The sequence below is a fragment of the Bubalus bubalis genome, chromosome 13 (genome assembly GCF_019923935.1).
Source record: "Bubalus bubalis isolate 160015118507 breed Murrah chromosome 13, NDDB_SH_1, whole genome shotgun sequence".
Classification (NCBI taxonomy): Eukaryota; Metazoa; Chordata; class Mammalia; order Artiodactyla; family Bovidae; genus Bubalus; species Bubalus bubalis.
In genome coordinates, this window is record NC_059169.1 from 70,466,300 (window position 1) to 70,486,727 (window position 20,428).

The 20,428-nt window shown below is 38.8% G+C and overlaps 1 protein-coding gene across 14 annotated transcripts in view; it reads right to left on the reverse strand.

Moving 5' to 3' along the window:
- The window catches only part of LOC102392662 (SET domain bifurcated histone lysine methyltransferase 2), a 79,914-nt gene that overhangs the window by 42,586 nt on the left and 16,900 nt on the right, over positions 1 to 20,428 (reverse strand). For 12 of the 14 annotated variants that reach the window (XM_044926963.2, XM_044926966.2, XM_044926965.2 and 9 more), the window contains 7 exons: positions 16,065 to 16,628; positions 11,171 to 11,287; positions 7,973 to 8,142; positions 5,720 to 5,939; positions 5,095 to 5,194; positions 3,636 to 3,729; positions 1,209 to 1,534 (listed from right to left, as the gene is read on the reverse strand). In XM_044926963.2, the coding sequence (XP_044782898.2) occupies positions 1,209 to 1,534; positions 3,636 to 3,729; positions 5,095 to 5,194; positions 5,720 to 5,939; positions 7,973 to 8,142; positions 11,171 to 11,287; positions 16,065 to 16,628 (1,591 nt within the window). The remainder of the gene's footprint in view (positions 1 to 1,208; positions 1,535 to 3,635; positions 3,730 to 5,094; positions 5,195 to 5,719; positions 5,940 to 7,972; positions 8,143 to 11,170; positions 11,288 to 16,064; positions 16,629 to 20,428) is intronic. The other 2 variants (XM_044926968.2, XR_006543886.2) reach the window with 1 other exon arrangement.

Genomic DNA, 20,428 nt, shown 5'->3' on the forward strand with positions numbered 1-20,428 from the left:
GGAATTCTCCAGGCCAGAATACTAGAGTCGGTAGCCTTTCCCTTCTCCAGGGGGATCTTCCCCACCCAGGGATCGAACCCAGGTCTCCCGCATTGCAGGCAGATTCTTTATCAGCTGGGCCACAAGGGAAGCCCAAGAATGCTGAAGTGGGTAGCCTATCCCTTCTCCAGCAGATCTTCTCAACCCAGGAATAGAACTGGGGTTTCCTGCACTGCAGGCAGATTTTTTTCCAACTGAGCTATCAGGGAAGCCCAATGAACCTTAAATCAGAGAAATCATAAATATTCCTCTATATAAATGAAAATAAGTCTCATTACATATATCCCAAACATATACAGAAACAGCAAATGACTATGGCTTAGGAATAAAAAAAGAGTAAGATAGTAAAATGCAATATTCTGATAAATAGTTTTCTGTACTAAGCCACTGCTGCTGCTGCTAAGTCGCTTCAGTCGTGTCCGACTCTGTGCGACCCCAGAGACGGCAGCCCACCAGGCTCTCCCATCCCTGGGATTCTCCAGGCAAGAACACTGGAGTGGGTTGCCATTTCCTTCTCCAATGCATGAAAGTGAAAAGTGAAAGTGAAGTCGCTCAGTCGCGTCCGACTCCTAGTGACCCCATGGACTGCAGCCCTCCAGGCTCCTCCGTCCATGGGACTTTCCAGGCAAGAGTACTGGAGTGAGGTGCCATTGCATTCTCCGGTACTAAGCCACTAAATCAATCAAAATTTAGTGAGAGCAGTAAAACATAAGTGCTCCCAACTAAATTTTTTTAATAGAGGCATTTCTGAATAAGACATTCTATTATATGACACAAAAGAAAAACTTATTCTATGTGCCCCATTGTTTTTTTTTGAAGGAATGCATCTTAAAAGCCTTTCAGTAAATATATATATTTTCTTACTTATAATTTCTTATAGTTTCTTTAAGCAAATGTTTACTGTGTGCTAGATACCGTTTAAGCACTTCATATATAATACATTTAATCTTCACAACACTCTAGACAGTTATTAACTCCATATTATTGAAGTGGGAAATACAGCCTGGAGAGGTCAAGTAAGATGTCCAAGGCCATGTAAGTAGAGGCCTGGCATTCTAATCCAGGTAGTGTGGCTTTGGAACCTGTCAGTCACATTTTCCTCATGATTTTGTGAGGAAGCCTAGGGAAAAAATGTATTTAGATATAGGAATCTCAGCCCACATACTCACATTAAGGAAGCGGCCCACATTTCCTTCTTTTGTGGCATCCAATAGAAACACATTCCCTTTATTGAACTTCTCTAGAGAATCAGATGAAGCATCCTTGGTTTCATTCGGCAACTCTTTACCACAAAAGACCTGCTGGTTTTGACATGCTGGAGATTTTTCCTCTTGGGGCTTTTGTATTTGAACCTCATTCTTATTATCCAGTGTGACTGCTTGGTGACATGTGTCCCCCGGCGGAGTGTCTTCTCTACACTTGGTTATATCTATCACATCGGAATCAATCACAGGGTTGTCTTCACAATCTTCAACTTGGTTTGAACTTGAGTCCTCTAATAAACATTTTGGAAGGAATTGTCAGGGAATACAAATGGCTGAGCAATACTGCTGAGAGTAACAATACTAATTAAGTGCAAGTTGTGTTAATTATTGCTAATCCGTACAATGTATTAAGGTACACAGTACTTCAATTTTACAAATGAAAACTCTGAGCTTCTGAAGGCTTAAGGGATTCACTCAACTAACTAGCAATAATAATGAGAACCAGAAATATCTGATTCTATAGTCTACCTTCTTTTTACTACCCAACAATACCTTTTTATGAATCTGTATACATGTTGCTTCCTGTTACTATAGTTAAGCTCTACTCCTTACAAATTGACTTCTCTTCAACTTTGGACTCTGCATTTAAATATATTCTAAATAGCTGTAACAGAGAGGGTTTAGGGAGCATTTTAGGCCTTTATGATACCAATGAAAGGCTGGGGAGACCCTGATTAAGAGTCAGCCGCTCTAAGGTCCAGTAGCAATAACTACCGCTATGGGTTTTGTATATGTGTTTTTGCTAGAATTACACTAGCAATTTTTGCTGTAATTACACAGTAATTACACTTTTACAAACAACAATACTTTAGAAGATGAACTGCTTATTTTTCTTATCCAGTAATGCAAATAATTTTCCAAAATATTCAAAAGCATGAATGCATGTCAAATGGAATAAGTAAAATTATTTATTGTTAAAAAGTCATTTGTGCCTCCCAATTCAGTGGCAGAAAGAAATTATACTTTTCTAAAATTAATGTTTTTGATGTAATCATCACTGTTTCTGGCTGCTTTTTCCTATCATAGGTTACTTGCAGTAATATTAATAACTGATTTTGTAGTGCCTGCTATATGTACTGTAGTGGTCAATGAAAACAACAAAAGAACCAAGAGCAATAGTACTCAGATGACTTTCATGCATTAAATGGTGATATATGAGACTGTTGTCCCAAAATACACATCTTTGACATAAGAACTATTTTGAGCTAAGGGCAATTTGAGCTAAGCAGTAATACAGGAAAAGCTCTCAGTCCTCTCCTCTCTCTGCCTAAAAACAGGATATAAATTTACAAAGGTGTCCCTCTTTCTATTAATACTAGGAAGGTGGGGAGTTGGGGGTGTATATGTCAAGGAAGCCCAAAGGGAGAAGAGGCCACGGTCAGTCAGTTCTTCACAAAGGGTCATCCCTCTCCACTGAGGGATATACTGAAATGTCAATATACTAAAGTCCAGTTTTGTCAGGTTTTAATATTAAATTGGGCTTCCCTTGTGGCTCAGCTGGTAAAGAATCTGCCTGCGGTGCGGGAGACCTGAGTTTGATCCCTGGGTTGGGAGGATCCTTGGAGAAGGGAAAGGCTACCCACTCCAGTATTCTGGCCTGGAGAATTCCATGGACTGTATAGTCTATACCATGGCAAGACTGGTAACACTGAAAGATGAGCACTCAGGGTAGCAATATTTTCACTTTTTGCTAAGCATCCTCTGGGGCAGCACTGGCTGGAATACTGCAGGAGAATGTCATGTCTTTATTTTAAAAGGAGCCTAAACAAAGAATCAGGAAATGGCTGCGCTGGGCAGGGCTTCCAAAGCCAGAGATGGACTGTGAGTTGTCCACGCTGTTCTCCTGCCCAGCATCAGGTCACGGCTGGCATCTAGACCAGGGGTCAGCAAACTTCTTCTGTAAGGGGCCAAACAGTAAACACTGTGGTCTACCGTCTCTGTGGTGAGTGTTCAGCCCTGCCACCATAGTGCGAAAGCAGAGACAATACTAAATCAAAGAGTGTGGCTATCTTCCGATACAATTTATTTAGTAACACTGAAAATATAATTTCCTGTAAGTTTCGAGTGTCACAAAGTATTATTTATCTTCTCATCTCTTCTCAGTTATTTTAAAAGGTAAAAATTATCTCAGCTTACAGGCCATACATAAACCGGTGGTGGGTTGGATGTGGCCCACAGATCACGGTTTGTTGACCTCTGATCTAGACATACAGAAAGCCCTGTGATGAATGCAGCATTTTTGTAATAGTGTCTGAAAAAATGAGCTACGAGTATTGAGCATGAGAGACAAAAAGGCAGAAGCAGGCAACCACAGAATGAAACAAAGCCTACTTCTCGTTTCCTTGGCTTTAGAGTTCAGATGTACTTGAGCTGGATTAAGTTCCCCATTATCTTCTGAGGTGACAGACTCTGAGGAAGTAAATCCCTTAAAAGAAAACAAGGAAGATGTCTTTACTTTCTAGGTTAGGAAAAAGAATTTAAGTTAGCAGTAAGGCCTCTTTCATCAAGTATCAATCTTCATAGGCTGCAGCAATTAGATTAGTTTTCAAAGACTCAAAGCTGATACCCTGAGGAATCTCTGACAGGATGGAGCCCTGTGAGCTGTGTTCTACTCCCAGGCACTTTCATGAGCCACGGCTATGAAAATTATAAGGACTGTCAAGACATTCTTGAGGCATTATAAATTCAAAATAAAATACAAATATATCTGTCAGTATCCCTCAATTCTGATACCAGATGATAAATTTGGCTTCCACTATAAGATGTGCAAAGATTAAAAACACTCTTTGGGTAATTACTTGAAAGAAAAGGCTAAAGGAGCTGCTTATCTCCATGAGTTGAGGAGACTGCAATCACTTTATATGGTAATGATAACTTTCAAAAAGGGGTATTAGGTTTAGCACAATGCTTGGCACGGAACACATTTGACCATTATTATTCTTTTCCATGGACTTCAACGTTCAACATGTGTTGAGCACTTAGCTGGGTGTCAAGCATTGTACTACACTAAGTTTCTGACATTATCTCATTTAACCCTCTTAATTCTGACATAGATATTATTATTCTAATTTTTCAGAAATAGAATTGTAGACAGAAGATGTTAACCAGCTAGTTAAGGTGCAGTGTTGGAGGGCAAACCAGGTCTATGTGATCTCCTGGCCCAATCTTCGCATGATGATGTGGTATTAAGGAGTTATCTTCTGTATGTTACTAGGCAGAGGGCAAGTATTTGTGTACCACCTACGTTAGAATTTTTTTTTCACCAACAAGCCATGAACTACCATTTTGTCTGTCTGTTCCGTTTCTTGCATCATTCTCTTAAGTTACAGTCTCTGACTAGTTATTCTTCTCAGGACAGACTGCAAAGTGTATCTTCACAGGCTATCATGTAAAGTGCTGCTTTCTGGATGACTCTCTCATTAGACTGCTTCTGTTCTTTCTGCTACATCTCACAACCATATCTCCTCAACCTAAATTACTCCATCCTTCTTTCTTATGTAACACTAACACTTTAGCTTCTTCCATGAATTCTTACACTGTATAGCTCTAAGTCTCAGTAGAATACACTGTCAGATCATGATCAACATTCTCCTTCTGTATCTAAGTTGGGAACATGCCAACTGTTACTTAGGATACAAAGTCATTAGAAAACATAGTCCTAACACTTCAACAGCACCACATTACAAAATAATAAAAGAAATCCTACACATCATTAACTAACACAAACAATTTGAATTAAGTAGTAGTTCATGTTCTCAGAAGGGCACCATCTGTGTTTTACACTTTTTACCATATTTTTCCCATTGTGTTGAATAATGACCGTCTTGGTTTTAGGACTTCTTATGACTGAATGATATCGAATTCTTGAAATGCTGTTATATTTCATTCCTCTGAAAAGGAAAACAAAGTTATTCTGTAAATCACTAAAAATGCTCTTTACTGTGCCCTGAAATATAGACAGCATCACTGTTATGTAAATATTCATTAGAAATTAATCTAAGCTATAACACCTATGCCTACTCCTCACTAGAATAGGCATATTTTAAAGCAAATCATTCTGGAAGTATATTTAAAAAACGAAGAAAATCTAAGAAAACCTTTGCAAATAAAATGGTCATATAAAATAAAAAGAACTGCCAAAGTCATGACATCCATAAACAATCTGATTAAAGTCAAAGTTTTTAAAGATGAAGTTCCACAGATGGAAACTGAGGAAATACAGTATGTTGGTTAGATTTTTAAATTTAAGTGCCCTAGATTTCTCAGTGTGAAACTTACAACTGGGAAGCAAATTGATATATACGAGATACAGAAGTTGGAGTGGAAAGTAAGAAAGAAGAAAAAGAAAGAACTACTCTTAATTGGTATTAAACAGTATAGGTCAGTCTTGACTGGGTTCCTATGATCTCACTCACGTAATAGGCTCTTTGGTATTATGATGGAGCTTAGGTGGATACTCCTGAGTCTCCATACTTCTAGGACGCGCTTCCAGTTCTATTGGGATAACTTCAACCTCACAATCTGCAACTTCTATTTTCCTCTTTCTGGAAAACATATTTTTCATAATATTCTCTTCTTTTCCATTTTCATCAATAGCATCAGGTTTCTCAGTGTCAGATCTGCTTAGTAATCTTCCTAAAAGAAAAAGTAAAAGAGCTAAATATGACAAAAAGTAATACAGTTACTAAGCAACAAAAGGGCATCTCTTCTGCTCTATTAGAACCGTGTATGGAACCTCATTTCTAGAATGAAGATAAACATTAATTCATCCCAGAAAACTACTGTGAGAAATAATAAAAATAAAAGACCAAGAAGAGACTTCGTATCTTCCAGTACATGAAAAACGTAGGAACAAGTATTTGTCTGAAGTGGAGTAACACAGAAGACAAGAGATTCAGCTACAATATAAAACAAAAATACAGATCAGAAAGCACTCTAGAAAATTAGAGAGGTGAACTCTAGTCTTACAATTATACCTTTTGTGTCTAGTTATGAATGCTTTATCATTTAAAAACTTTATTTATAAAGTGATGTATTTAAATCTGTGGTGATATGTGCCTGTTCTCATCTTAAGCCTTAATGTAATCAAAATGTTAGTCTGAAGTTTATGCATTTTCTTTCAAGGAACTTAAAATTACAGTTAACAAGTCAAAATTAACAGCTAGATTAGAGAGATACCCTTAGGTGCATTTTCTAGCAATGCAGATAAAGTCAGTAAATGATACTTCCTGGATACCATCTGGCATTTTATGGTAAGCTAACTTTTATCAAAGAGTTATTTTGAGAAATATGAGAGACAAATGTCTGGGCAAGTTGTGCAGTATTTGTGTCTGTAAGTGGGATGTGGCAGGGATCCAGCTGTGACCGTTCTGAACTCTGAGGATTCTTGCCCTCACTAAAGTGAACCTGGAATTCCAGATGAGGAGGACTGCTCTGGTCCCTGCTGCCTGGCACATTTCCTTCAGACTGCCTTGAGAGCCACATTTCACCAACCGTTCTCACTTCGTGGTACACACAGAAAGTGAGGACTTTTGCCTAACACTCTGGGGTAAAAGGAAGAGACTACTAGAGATGGACCTGTCTGGGCTGTGGGCTATAGCCTGAAAGAATCAGTAATTTGCACAACCGTAACACACAGAGAATTGATGCTTTTGAACTGTGGTGTTGGAGAAGACTCTTGAGAGTCCCTTGGACTGCAAGGAGATCCAACCAGTCCATTCTGAAGGAGATCAGTCCTGGGTGTTCTTTGGAAGGAATGATGCTAAGGCTGAAACTCCAGTACTTTGGCCACCTCATGCGAAGAGTTGACTCATTGGAAAAGACTCTGATGCTGGGAGGGATTGGGGGCAGGAGGAGAAGGGGACGACAGAGGATGAGATGGCTGGATGGCATCTCCGACTCGATGGACGTGAGTTTGAGTGAACTCCGGGAGTTGGTGATGGACAGGGAGGCCTGGCGTGCTACAATTCATGGGGTCGCAAAGAGCTGGACACGACTGAGCGACCAAACTGAACTGAACTGAACACACGGTGGGGAGGCTTTGCTCAGAACATGGGCAACTCTCTATAGAATCCCTGAAATGGAGTGAACTGCCTTGACTGACTTGGAGAAGGCAATGGTAACCCACTCCAATACTCTTGCTTGGAAAATCCCAGGGACAGAGGAGCCTGGTGGGCTGCCGTCTATGGGATCGCACAAAGTCGGACACGACTGAAGCGACTTGGTAGCAGCAGCAGCAGCAGCCTTGACTGAATCGTCACCTAAAGGTATTCATTATAACATTAACTTGTTAAATTCTAATAGCTCAAGATCTTGACGAAGACAGTCTCTGACCAATAATCTTTACCTTAGTAAATCATTTATTTTTCTATTTAAAAGTTTTCTTACTTTACCCCGAAGCATCTGTAGCCACAGAGACCAAAAAACACATCTCATGCAGTAACCCAAGTTTTATCCTTTAGCCTTTCTTTTCCGGAACACCTGGTACCTCCTAACGCATGTCATCCCTTCAGTGCTCAATTTCCCAGTCACTTGCCTTCCTCTGATACTCCTCCTATATTGTCGCTCTTGTCCTTGCTATAAGATCTCAGTAGCCTTGACTAGTAAAATGGAGATTCAGAAATGTAGATCTTACCAAAGCGCAATGTGAAAGTAAACCTTTGCTTTACCTGAATAAATGCAAACAAACGTCCCTCTGTCAATGTCATCTAGACAGCGCACTCCCCATCCCTTCTTCTCAGTTTTGAACACTTGTAGCCTCACTTGAGGTCCGTGCTGGACAACTCGGTTTTGACATATTCGTCGATCACACTTGCATAATAGGCTGCATTCATAAATGCTTGTCAATAAAATATACAAGAGAAAATCAATTAGACAAATTAAAAGCAAAAGCACTTTCTATTGCTACCTCGCTAATAATCACTGAGGGAAAGAGACTGAGTGTGAAGGCTCCCAGGGCTAGACTGCCTAGTTCCCATCACAGCTCCAGCACTCACTAGCTGCGTGCCCATGGATTTAATCTCTTTGTGCTTCAATCTTCCATTTTTAAAATGGGGATTATATGGTACTACCATACAATATGGATTATATGGCATAGGGTGGTTTTGTGAAGATTAAATGAATTGGGTAAGTCAGACAGAGAAAGACAAGTATCACATGATATTGTTTATACGTAGAATCTAAGAAAATGGTATAAATGAACTTATTTACAAAGTAGAAATAGAGTCAGAGATGTAGAAAACAGACTTAAGGTTACCAAAGGGGAAATTTGGGGAGGAGGGGGATAAATCGGATCAGGGTTGACATATACACACTACTATATATAAAATAGACAACTAATAAGGACATACTGTATAGCACGGGAACTCTACTCAGTACTCTATAATGGCCTATATGGGAATAGAATCTAAAAACAAGTGGATAGATGTATAACTGAATCACATTGCTGTATAGCCGCAACTAACACAACATGGAAATCAACTACATTTCAATAAAATTTAATTTTAAAAAAGATTAAATAAGTCAGTATTTACAAGGTGCTTGAAACAATGCCTGGCACAGAATAAGGGTTAGCTCTTTTAAAATGTCTCCCAATGTCTAAAAAGGGAAAATCGAGTAAGAATACTTTTCTGTTTGTCTTTTAGTAATAACCACCTTGAAAAGATGAAAATTCCCAATTCTCAGATGACCTCTGCACAGTATATATCTTAATGGGGAAACGTCTACCCAAAGTAAGCTAACCCAACAGGGGTAAGAGTCAGAGGCAAAGCAGATGAGTGTCAAGTACAGTCTGCATGTTACATGTGTGCACTCTGACTTCCATTTCCAAAAATGATATACAGGCCTTTAAAAAAATTCTTTAATTTAGATTTTTGGTATAAGAAATTAATTCCAGCTGAACTATTTAAAATCCTAAAAGAGGATGCTGTTAAAGTGCTGCACTTAATATGTCAGCAAATTTGGAAACTTGCCAGTGCCACAGGACTAGAAAAGGTCTGCTTTCATTCCAACCCCAAAGAAGGCCAATATGAAAGAATGTTCAAACTACTGTACAAATGTGCTCGTTTCACATGCTAGTAAGGTAATGCTCAAAATCCTTCAAGTCAGGCTTCAGCAGTACAGGAACCAAGAACTTTCAGATGTATAAGCTGGATTTAGAAAAGGCAGAGGAACCAGAGATCAAATTGCCAACATCTGTTGTCAGAAAGCAAGAGAATTCCAGAAAAACATCTACTTCTGCTTCACTGACTGTACCAAAGCCTTTAACTATGTGGATCACAACAAACTGGAAAATTCTTAAAGAGATGTGAATACCAGACCACCTTACCTGTCTCCTGAGAAACCTGTATGCAGATCAAGAAGCAACAGTTAGAACCAGATATGGAACAATGGACTGGTTTCAAATTGGGAAAGGAGTACGTCAAGGCTGTATATTTTCACCCTGCTTATTTAACTTATATGCAAAGTATATCATGAGAAGTGTCAGGCTGGATGAGTCACCAGCAGGAATTAAGAATGCCAGGTGAAATACCAACAACCTCAGATATGCAGATGATACAACTTTAAAAGCAGAAAGCAAAGAGGAATTAAAGAGCCTCCTGATGAGGGTGAAAGAGGAGAGTGAAAAAGCTGTCTTGAAACTCAAAACCCAACAAAGATCATGGCATCTGGTCCCATCACTTCATGACAAACAGATGGGGAAAAAGTGGGACCAATGACAGGCTTTATTTTCTTGGGCTCCAAAACCCTGTGGACAGTGACTGCAGTCATGAAATTAAAAGATACTTTCTCCTTCAAAGGAAAGCTGTGAAAAACCTAGACAGTGTATCAAAAAGCAGACATCACTCTGCTGACAAAGTCTGTATAGTCAAAGCTATGGTTTTTCCAGTAGTCATGAATGGATGTGAGAGGTGGACCATAAAGAAGGCTGAGGGCCGAAGAACCGATGCTTTTGAACTGTGGCGAAGAATTGATGCCTTTGAATTGTGGTGCTGGAGAAGACTTGAGAGTCCTTTGGACTGCAAGGAGATCAAACCAGTCAAATCCTAAAGGAAATCAACCCTCAATATTCAATGGGAGGACTGATGCTGAAGCTGAAGCTCCAATACTTTGGCCACCTAATGCAAAGAGCCAACTCAATGGAAAAGACCCTGATGCTGAGAAAGACTGAAAGCAAAAGGAGAAGGGGGCAGCAGAGGTTGAGATGGTTGGATGGCATCACCGACTCAATGGATATGAATTTGAGCAAACTCAGGGAGACAGTGAAGAACAGGGGAGCCTAGTGTGCTGCAGTCTATGGAGTTGCAGAGTCGGGAACAACTTAGCAACTGAACAAGAACAACAAATAAGAAATTAAGCATTCAGTTCAGTTCAGTCGCTCAGTCATGTCCAACTCTTTGCGACCCTATGAATCGCAGCACACCAGGCATCCCTGTCCATCACCAACTCCGGAGTTCACCCAAACCCATGTCCATCGAGTTGGTGATGTCATCCAACCATCTCATCCTCTGTCGTCCTCTTCTTCTTCTGCCCTAATCTTTCCCAGAATCAGGGTCTTTTCAAATGAGTCAGCGCTTCGCATCAGGTGGCCGAAGTATTGGAGTTTCAGCTTCAACATCAGTCCTTCCAATGAACACCCAGGACTGATCTCCTTTAGGATGGACTGGTTGGATCTCCCTGCAGTCCAAGGGACTCTCAAGAGTCTTCTCCAGCACCACAGTTCAAAAGCATCAATTCTTCGGCAGTCAACTTTCTTTATAGTCCAACTCTCACATGAACAATATTTATAAGACTAAATAGGCCACAATGATAAAGCACCCTTCTTCAAAGATATAAACACCCTGCAACAAATCCACAGCGTATCTTACCCAGTAGGTATCTGTCTCTCTAGTCTTTTATATTTATATCCAGTGGTTATTTTATTATTTGACAAGGGGCAAGTCTTGGCATTCCTTGCTGTCAGTTGAAGACATGCACATTTTGTTCTAGGAGGAAGACAATGGATGGAGAAGTCAGAATAAAAAAGCATCAAGTTAAGAGACTCTCTTGACAAAAGTGTAAAGAATATAATTGTATTTAAAACAGTTGTTTGGCTCATGGACAGTCAAGACTTCTTCCCTAAATAAAATAGACCTCTTTGAAAAACAACATTTACCAAAAGTTTATAAATAATTATAAACTGCCCTGTACCTCGACTTGCTCATGAAATAGTTAACTATATGAGTTTTAACATTTCAAAATGAATTCCTTTCATTTCCTATTTAGCAGAAGCTTCATTGTGAGAATTCTCCCAGGTTTGCCCTCCTACAATGGATACACTAAACGTGTCAAGCTCAGAAGAGCTTACATAGTTTGGTGTATGTTTTATATTCTCTCTCTCTCCAATGACATAAAAATAGATTGAGGAGATGGATGCCATGCATCCGGCTGTTTTTCATAGCACTGCTAAGCAGTAAACATGAAAACCTAAAAACAAATTTCCTCTCTAACTACTGAGATGACTATCTAACGTGACAGGGACTTAACACTCGATAGGCGTGAGGAACCTGGGTGTCTCAGTTACAAACCAGATGTGTGACTACTGGTTAAAAATCTCTGACTCTCATCTCCTGTGTTAAATGGCAAGTGACTTAGATCGTTTCGTCTGTGATTCACTTCAGTATTTTTCTGTATATATACATGTCAGAGTGGTAACTACTGTTTGCAACAGAAAAAATTAACAATATATTGATTGACTTGGATTCTATTTACAGATGTAGAAATCTATTGTTGCTTTTTCAATGTAAGTTTGTTTACAAAGTACAGACAACACAAACAATAACAAACACTCATTCTGACCAGACAGAATCAGCTGTCATCGTTTTGTCTAGTCCTTTCTCCGATGTATATACAGCTGACCCTTGATCAGCATGGGTTTGAACTACACAGGTCCACTTATATGTGGATATTTTTCAATAGTAAATAACAGTACTACATCATCTACAGTTGGATGAAAACTTGGATGTGGAATTATGGATGTGGAACCGCTTATGTGGAGGGCCAATTATGTTACATGTTGTATTTTTGAGGGCTGGCACCCCTAACCCCTACATTGTTCAAAGGTCAACTATAATTTACAACATATATACTGTATATATGATCTTCCTTAAAAAAAAAAAAAAAAAGATAAAACTAAGCTCTCAAGAGGTTTGGTGAGGCATCCTTTATACTTTTACATATATATTTACCCACAAACAATACAATGTATTGTTTTAAAAAATTACCATAGTTATTATCCTACAACTTGTCTTTTCATTCAATATAATGCTTTTGAGATCTACCTTTTTAACTTTTCAGCATTTAGAATCACAATTAAACTGCTTCTAGTTTTCAATACAACAATGCTGCAACATCCTTATTCTTATGTCCCTGTCTAAGCATCTTTTAGGTAGCAGCTTTCAAATATTTTTGACTATGACTCACAGCAAGAAATGTCTTACATTTCTAAGAAAAGATCCTACAGAGGCATGCATATTTATATGTGTGTGTATGTAAAGTAAGAAATAGCAGTCACATATAAGTACCTTATCACTGTACTTCCTGTACACATGGTACTTCCTGTACAATTTAATTTTTAAGATTCTAGTTACAACCCTTTAAGTGATTTTACATCCTACTAAACTTAGAGCTTAATGATGCTAAAGCTGAAACTCCAGTACTTTGGCCACCTCATGAGAAAAGCTGACTCACTGGAAAAGACTCTGATGCTGGGAGGGATTGGGGGCAGGAGGAGAAGGGGAGGACAGAGGATGAGATGGCTGGATGGCATCACTGACTCGGTGGACATGAGTCTGAGTGAACTCCGGGAGTTGGTGATAGACAGGGAGGCCTGGCGTGCTGCAATTCATGGGGTCGCAAAGAGTTGGACACGACTGAGCGACTGAACTGAACTGAACTGAAACTTAGAGCTTGGAAAACAATGCTCTAGGTATAAAAATACTATTGCTGAAAAACAGGAATGCATATGTAATTGTTTGAACACCCTCTTAACACCCCCACCCCCCACCATATAACTGTCTGGCTTTTTACAGAATTCTAGATTTATATTTATTTTCCTTCAGCATTTTAAGCTAATATGCCTTTTTGTCTTCTATTATTTTTGATGAAAACTGCCTTGTCAATGTATTTTTTCTCTTTTCCATCTGCTAGCATATTTATTCTTTACCCTAGATACTTGCAAAGTTGCATCATGATATATTTAGATGTACAGTTATCTTATTTTCCCTTCCTAGTACACAGTAGGCTTTTTCACTCTGAGGACTCCTGTCTTTCTTCAGTTCTGGAAAATTCTCAGCTATTATCTCTTTGAATGATGCTCTCTTCTCAGAGGTATGTTGGAATTTCTCATTGACCTTTCATATTTTTCAACCTGTAAGTTTTTTTTCCTCGTATCTTTATCTCTTTGCATTCTGAGAGAACCCTTCAGTTTTGCTTTGCTATTCACTGATTGTTTCTCCAGCTATACCAATGCTACCACTTAGTCCCTCTACTTAGTTTTTTATTTTCATAACCATATGCTTTATTTCCCGTATTTCTAAATGGCTCTTTTACTTATATAGTATAGTTAAAAATAATCACCTCCTCATTTTATCTCTTTGGACATTTTAAACATACCTATTTTAAAGTCTCCTTCAGTCATATTCTACATTTATCTCTGATCCCGCAGGTGTGAACTCTGCCATTTGTTGGAACTTACGCTGCCTTCATGGCCCTAACTGCCTCTGTGTACTCTGGCTATGCGAGGTTGCACTTCTGTACAGGTCACTCCTGGTACTCCTCTACACTGGCTGCTCTGGCTCCGGCCTATGGGTTTCACACTCTAAGCCTGGCTGTTATCAGTACAATTCTACAATTGCAGGCCCTGTTATTAGCCAACCTCCTAGCCTTGGGTAGGTCCCTGTTTCTGCCCCCTTTCCCTGAGAGCTCGGTGCCCACTCTCCACCATACATGGGACATGTTTAATTCCCATTCCTGTCAGTATTAGAATCCCTGGCCACAGTGCTCGTGTCCAATTCCAGATTTCCGTGAGCCTCAGCTTTTTTTTGTGACTTCTCTTCTAATTTGTGACCAAAAAAACGAACATATGTATGCTGGTGGTGCACGTTACATGGGGATTAGTTTCTATGGTCTAAGGCAAAAATCATACACCATCAAAATTATTCTTGAAAAAAACCTTGTTAAACTAACCATAAAGTTCAGTAAACACTCTCCAACCCAACAGTTAGTTTTTTCCTTTAGCACTGAAGGAGACTGGGCTTCGCCAGATGTAGACAGGTTAGAGGCAACGCTTAAAAACAACAACCTATATTTAAACAGAATAAAACTTGGCACAGTGAGAGGTTTCCTCTATGACAAAACCTAAAGCAACTGGGCCAAACTGTATTTATGTATCTCATCTCACACTCCTAACTGACAGGATGGTTAAAAACTACTATCTATACAATTTAAATTAATTCTCTTTATCTCTCTCATGCATTTTCTTTTTCCTAGTATAGGCAGCTAAATTTGCATTAAGTTAAATGTACATATTGCCTAGGAAATCCCATGGACAGAGGAGCCTGGTAGGCTACAGTCCATGGGGCTGCTAAGAGTCAGCACGACTGAGCGACTTCACTTTCACTTTTTTCTTTTCTTTTTTTTTCCACTCTCACTTTTCACTTTTATGCATTGGAGAAGGAAATGGCAACCCGCTCCGGTGTTCTTGCCTGGAGAATCCCAGGGACAGAAGAGCCTGGTGGGCTTCTGTCTATGGGGTGGCACAGAGTCGGGCACGACTGATGCGACTTAGTAGCAGCAGCAGCAAATGTACATATAATGCAACTCTGCTCTACCGATGCAAACCTACAAATACCAGTAAATTATACACCTTTAAAACAAAATGGTTTTCAAAGTCTTAATATATTAGAACATGTTTTCATTTTTTTATGGAATGTCAATTTTAGGATCAGGACAGGCACCATTAACTGTCTAAAAAAGGAGCAAGGAAAAGATATGTGAAAAGTAAAACATGACATATAACAGTTAAGAGCATAGGAGAAGGAAATGGCAACCCACTCCAGTATTCTTGCCTGGAGAATCCTGTGGCCTGAGGAGCCTGGTGGGCTGTTGTCCACAGGGTGGCATAGAGTCGGACACGACTGAAGCGACTTAGCATGCATGCTTGCACTGGAGCAGACAATGGCAACCCACTCCAGTGTTCTTGCCTAGAGAATCCCAGGGACGGGGGAGCCTGGTGGGCTGCCGTCTGTGGGGTCGCACAGAGTCGGACATGACTCAAGTGACTTAGCAGCAGCAGCATAGGTTCAAATCATGGTGCTTAAATTTGTTGACCTTACATTTGGTTTCTCAACTTCCTCATTTGTAACATGGAAATAATATTAACTACTCCATAAGACTTTGTGAGAACTAAACAAGAAAATAGAGGGAAAGCACTTGTCACAATGTTTGGCACAGTTACACGGCATTAGCTCTAATTATTGCTATTAAGAGTTACAGTAACAGATTAAGGGGAAAACTTGTCTCTGCAAGAAATAATTCCCAAATAAATAAAATAACAGGTGAAGAGTTTCCTTCCTATTGCTAAAGAGAGAGTGCATCTATTTTCAATTCTTGATGAACTGGTTTTAGATAAGACAAACAGACAAACTGATACACAGCAGGATTTCTTGACAAGTGCCCCTACATTCAGAAGATTTTTTTGAAATGCCATGTTCTTCTACTCACATGTCTACGCAGCCCTCAGAACAGTCACATGAATCAGTAAACATGTTGGAAAAGCTGTTTAGATAATATGCTCGTGGCCACATAGTCTTTCTGTACTTAAACTGTGGAAGTTTTCTATTGTCAATTTCATTACAGAAAGAAATGGGCACCGATTCCACGCCATTGCTAATATCCACATCAGAAACAATTTCTTCTTCCTTTGGGTAATTCCGAGTCAACTGAGCATAGGTATTGAAAGAAAAGTTATCTGTAAATAGAAAGTTACACTCTGTCTCAAGCAGGTAACGAAAAACTTCCTCCATGTTTCGTAGACTCCTTCCACAAGGGGTTTTATAACTCACGTGGAGTGCTGAAGAATGAGAGTTTGTCTTCGCGTGTCGTCTTTGGAAATGGCATTTGATTGGTAGCTGCAGAGGGTTTTCCCCCTTGGAGGTAAATGGCATTTTCATCAGACAGGAGCCAGAGCACTGATGCTTTTGGTAAGATAAATTTAAAGAAGATTCTTTTTCTCTAAAGTCTGCAACTTTATTTTCCATAGGGGGAATTTCCTGGTTTTCTGTAGATCTGTTTAAAATTAATTATTTATTAGAACCTCAAATTTATAGCACAATTCCCCATATTAAAAAAAAAAACCACTACGATGATATTTAATTCCTATATTAGTTTCTTCTCAGACAACATGAAAATAAGCCAGACCCTGAAATAAAACATCTATGTTTTGCAGTTATAGAAAGTTATGTAAGTGTTTTTTTTTAATCTTCTTCTGAGCACCTAATACATGGTATTTTTTTTCCAGCACCACTTCTTCAATGAGTGTCCAATAACTCAGTTCAATTCTGGCATTATCTACCTGGAGTCAGCATCAGATTCCACAAATTAAAGGGTCTAGTCCCATAAAACTGCCCCCAATCCAGATGGGAAATGCAATTTCCAGGTCACCACACTTCTGACCAATCCATGAGTTCCCACAACCTCTTCCTCTTTGTTAATGGGCTGGAAAGACTCACAGACTTCAGGAAAGCACTTTAACTACTATTACCAGTTTATAATAAAAGATGCACTCAGGAACAGCCAAATGGGAGAGAGGCATGGGGCAACGTAGGTAAGAAAGGGCATGGAGTTCCCATATGCCCTCCCCTCAAAGCGTCTGCCAACCAGGAACCTCCAAGAGCCCTGCTGTTTTTTATAGTGGTTTAACTGCTTAAGCATGAAAGATTAAATCACTTGCTACTGGTGATTATCTCCACCTGCAGCCTTTCTCCCCTCCCTGGAGGCTGGGAGGTAGGGCTGCAAGGGCATCAAAGATTTCTTGAATGCCTGCTACTTGCCAGGTGCTATGAAAACAAAGATGAGAGCTCTGTAATCAAGGAACTTACATTCGCGGCAGAGAATTAAGTATTTATAATAAAGTATAAATGATATTATGAATAATGCCATGTTAAATAATGTTATGGAAAGACATCTCATCTTTTATTTTTCTGATTTTAAGGGTTCTAATTTTATAATTAATTTTTTAGGTTTGAGAGTTCAATTTCATCTGGAGTTTATATTGATGTAACATGAATATCTAACTTAAATTCTCCAAATGATATCCAATTGTTCTAGAGTCTTTTACTGAATACTGTAAAGAGTCTTTTCACCTAACTTTGACTTACTAGCTTAATATCTTAAGTTTTTATAAATACACAAAAGTGTTCTCTTATTTTCTAGACTCATTCTGCCTTTCGATTGAATTCTTTTTTTTTCTTTTGGCCATGCTGTATGGCATGTAGATCTCAGTTCCCCAATCAGGGAAAGAACCCATGTCCCCTGCACTGGGAACATGGAGTCTTAATCACTGGACAATCAGGGAATTCCCTAAATAACAAATTTGTAAATGAAAAACATGTATTTTCATTTTCTAGTTGCTGGAACCATCCTGAAGCCTAGTTTAGATATTGTGATCTCCTTCACTGGAGCTATGAGCAGCAGCACAGTGGCCCTAACTCTATCGTCTTAGCTTGAAACTCTTAACATTTCCTAAAAAAACATTATAACGTATGGATAATCCAGAAAATATTTCTATAGTGTTCATTAAAATCATTGGTTTTCTGGTAATGGTTTCTTTTTTAAGAACACTATTCATCATTCTCTTCTTTCTCTCATCCATTTGCCCTTTTCTTCTACATTTTGGGTAATCTTATATATTCCAGACTATACCTTTGAGTTCCTTAATAGCAACTTTTACAATGAATACTTCCTTAAAAGAAAGTTTGGGGTAAAACTGATCACTGTACTACTATTTACATTAGGTAATATTTGGAATGATCTATCCATCCTTAAAGGGATGAATAAATAAAATGTATTTTCACATTATGGAAATCCAAACAACAGTTAAAGGGAATGAAACAGATCTATAACACAGCAAACAATATGATGAGATCTCAAAACTAATGCTGAGTAAAGTAAGAAGGTACATATACGAATATTTATGTAAAATTTAAAAACTATAAGTAACAGCACTAAATATTACTTATGGCTATGTAAATATTAAAAAAATGAACTAGAGAAAAAACTGATGACAGTGACTGCTCATAGAAAGGCAGAGAGGAGAACAGAACTTTGTCAGGGTGAGAAGTCAGGTATGGCTCAAAGAGACTACAGTGTTTTGTTTTCTTTTAAAAAAGACACTGGAAACAAATACAATGAAATGTTAATAGCTGTTAGTTCTGGCTGGTGTTAGTCTAGTTTTTGCTATACTCTTTTATATGTTTTCAATCTTAAAAATTCTCAAAAAGATAGTAAAAAATATTGAATGAGAATGCAGCTAAAAGATCAATGCAAATCTATCATATCCATGGACTACAATGCAATAGCACCTAATACATTAAAAACGAGGGAAGAAACAAACAAAAAAAGAGGTAAGGTTATATTTTCCCTTAAATAACTTCAATCTATTTTAGTGGTTTTTAAATAATAATGGGGGTACATTCCATAGTAAAAATATAGTCTATAATGCATTTTTTGCTTTGTTCTTCCATTTTGCTTTGTTTTTCCATTTAACTTCTATCTTCTTAGCCTAGTCCATTTTAATAAGTTTTTGATTTATTTATTTACTTTGGTATTCAGTATTTCCTTCTTTTTTAAAGACTGTGCCTGGAATTACTCTTTCTTTATTATTAACTGCCAAGTTCCTTTCTACCACTTTTTCTTATAAAGCATTATAGTATATTCTGAGCTATAAGCACTACTATTTGTCTACCTGGGATATATATATTTTGGCTTTATTCAGTACTTACTGAAATAAATTATCTTAAGCTCTCATAGCTTTGTTCTTTGTTTTGTTCTAGACTAATTTACTCTTGAGTGATTTACATAGCTACGGTGTGGCTCAGAGGATATAGTGTCTGTATGCAATGCAGGAGACCTGGGTTTGATTCCTGGGTCGGGAAGATCCCCTACTACTACTACTGCTGCTAAGTCGCGTCAGTCGTGTCCGACTCTGTGCGACCCATAGACGGCAGCCCACCAGGCTCCCCCGTCCCTGGGATTCTCCAGGCAAGAACACTGGAGTGGGTTGCCATTGCCTTCTCCAATGCATGAAAGTGAAAAGTGAAAGTGAAGTCGCCCAGTCGTGCCCGACCCTCAGTGACCCCATGGACTGCACCCTACCAGGCTCCTCCATCCATGGGATTTTCCAGGCAAGAGTACTGGAGTGGGGTGCCATTGCCTTCTCCAAGAAGATCCCCTAGAGAAGGAAACAGCAACCCACTCCAGTACTCTTGCCTGGAAAATTCCATGGATGGAGGAGCCTGGTAGGCTACAGTCTGTGGGGTTGTAAAGAGTCGGACACAACTGAGCAATTCCACTAGTGTTGTATAACCAGTAAACTGAGTGTTTCATTTCCCTTTTCAACTTGATTTTGAACTTTAAAACAAATAAATTATGTTTCAAGCTGGGTTCTGTGGCATTCTTTTCAACAAAATGTCATCAATTTATTTCTCCTATTTTTGGGGAAGGGGAATATGAAATACTGATGATTCAAGAAGTTCTTTGTTATGAAGGGATTAACTCAGCATATATTCAAGAGAAAAAATTGTATCTGGGGTATCCTTAGTTCTAAAGTTTATTAAAAGATTTTATTACTTACAGATTTAACAAATAACCTATGTAGAGAATTATGAACCTACATAAAATACACAACTTTTAAAACTTTTCCAGAAGGGTAGGGGAAATGGATGGTTAGAGAGTTTGGGATGGACAGGTATACACTGCTATATTTAAAATAGATAACCAACAAGGACCTATTGTAAAGCACAGGGAACTCTGCTCAATGTTATATGGAAGCCTGGATGGGAGGGAGTTTGGGGGAGAATGGATACATG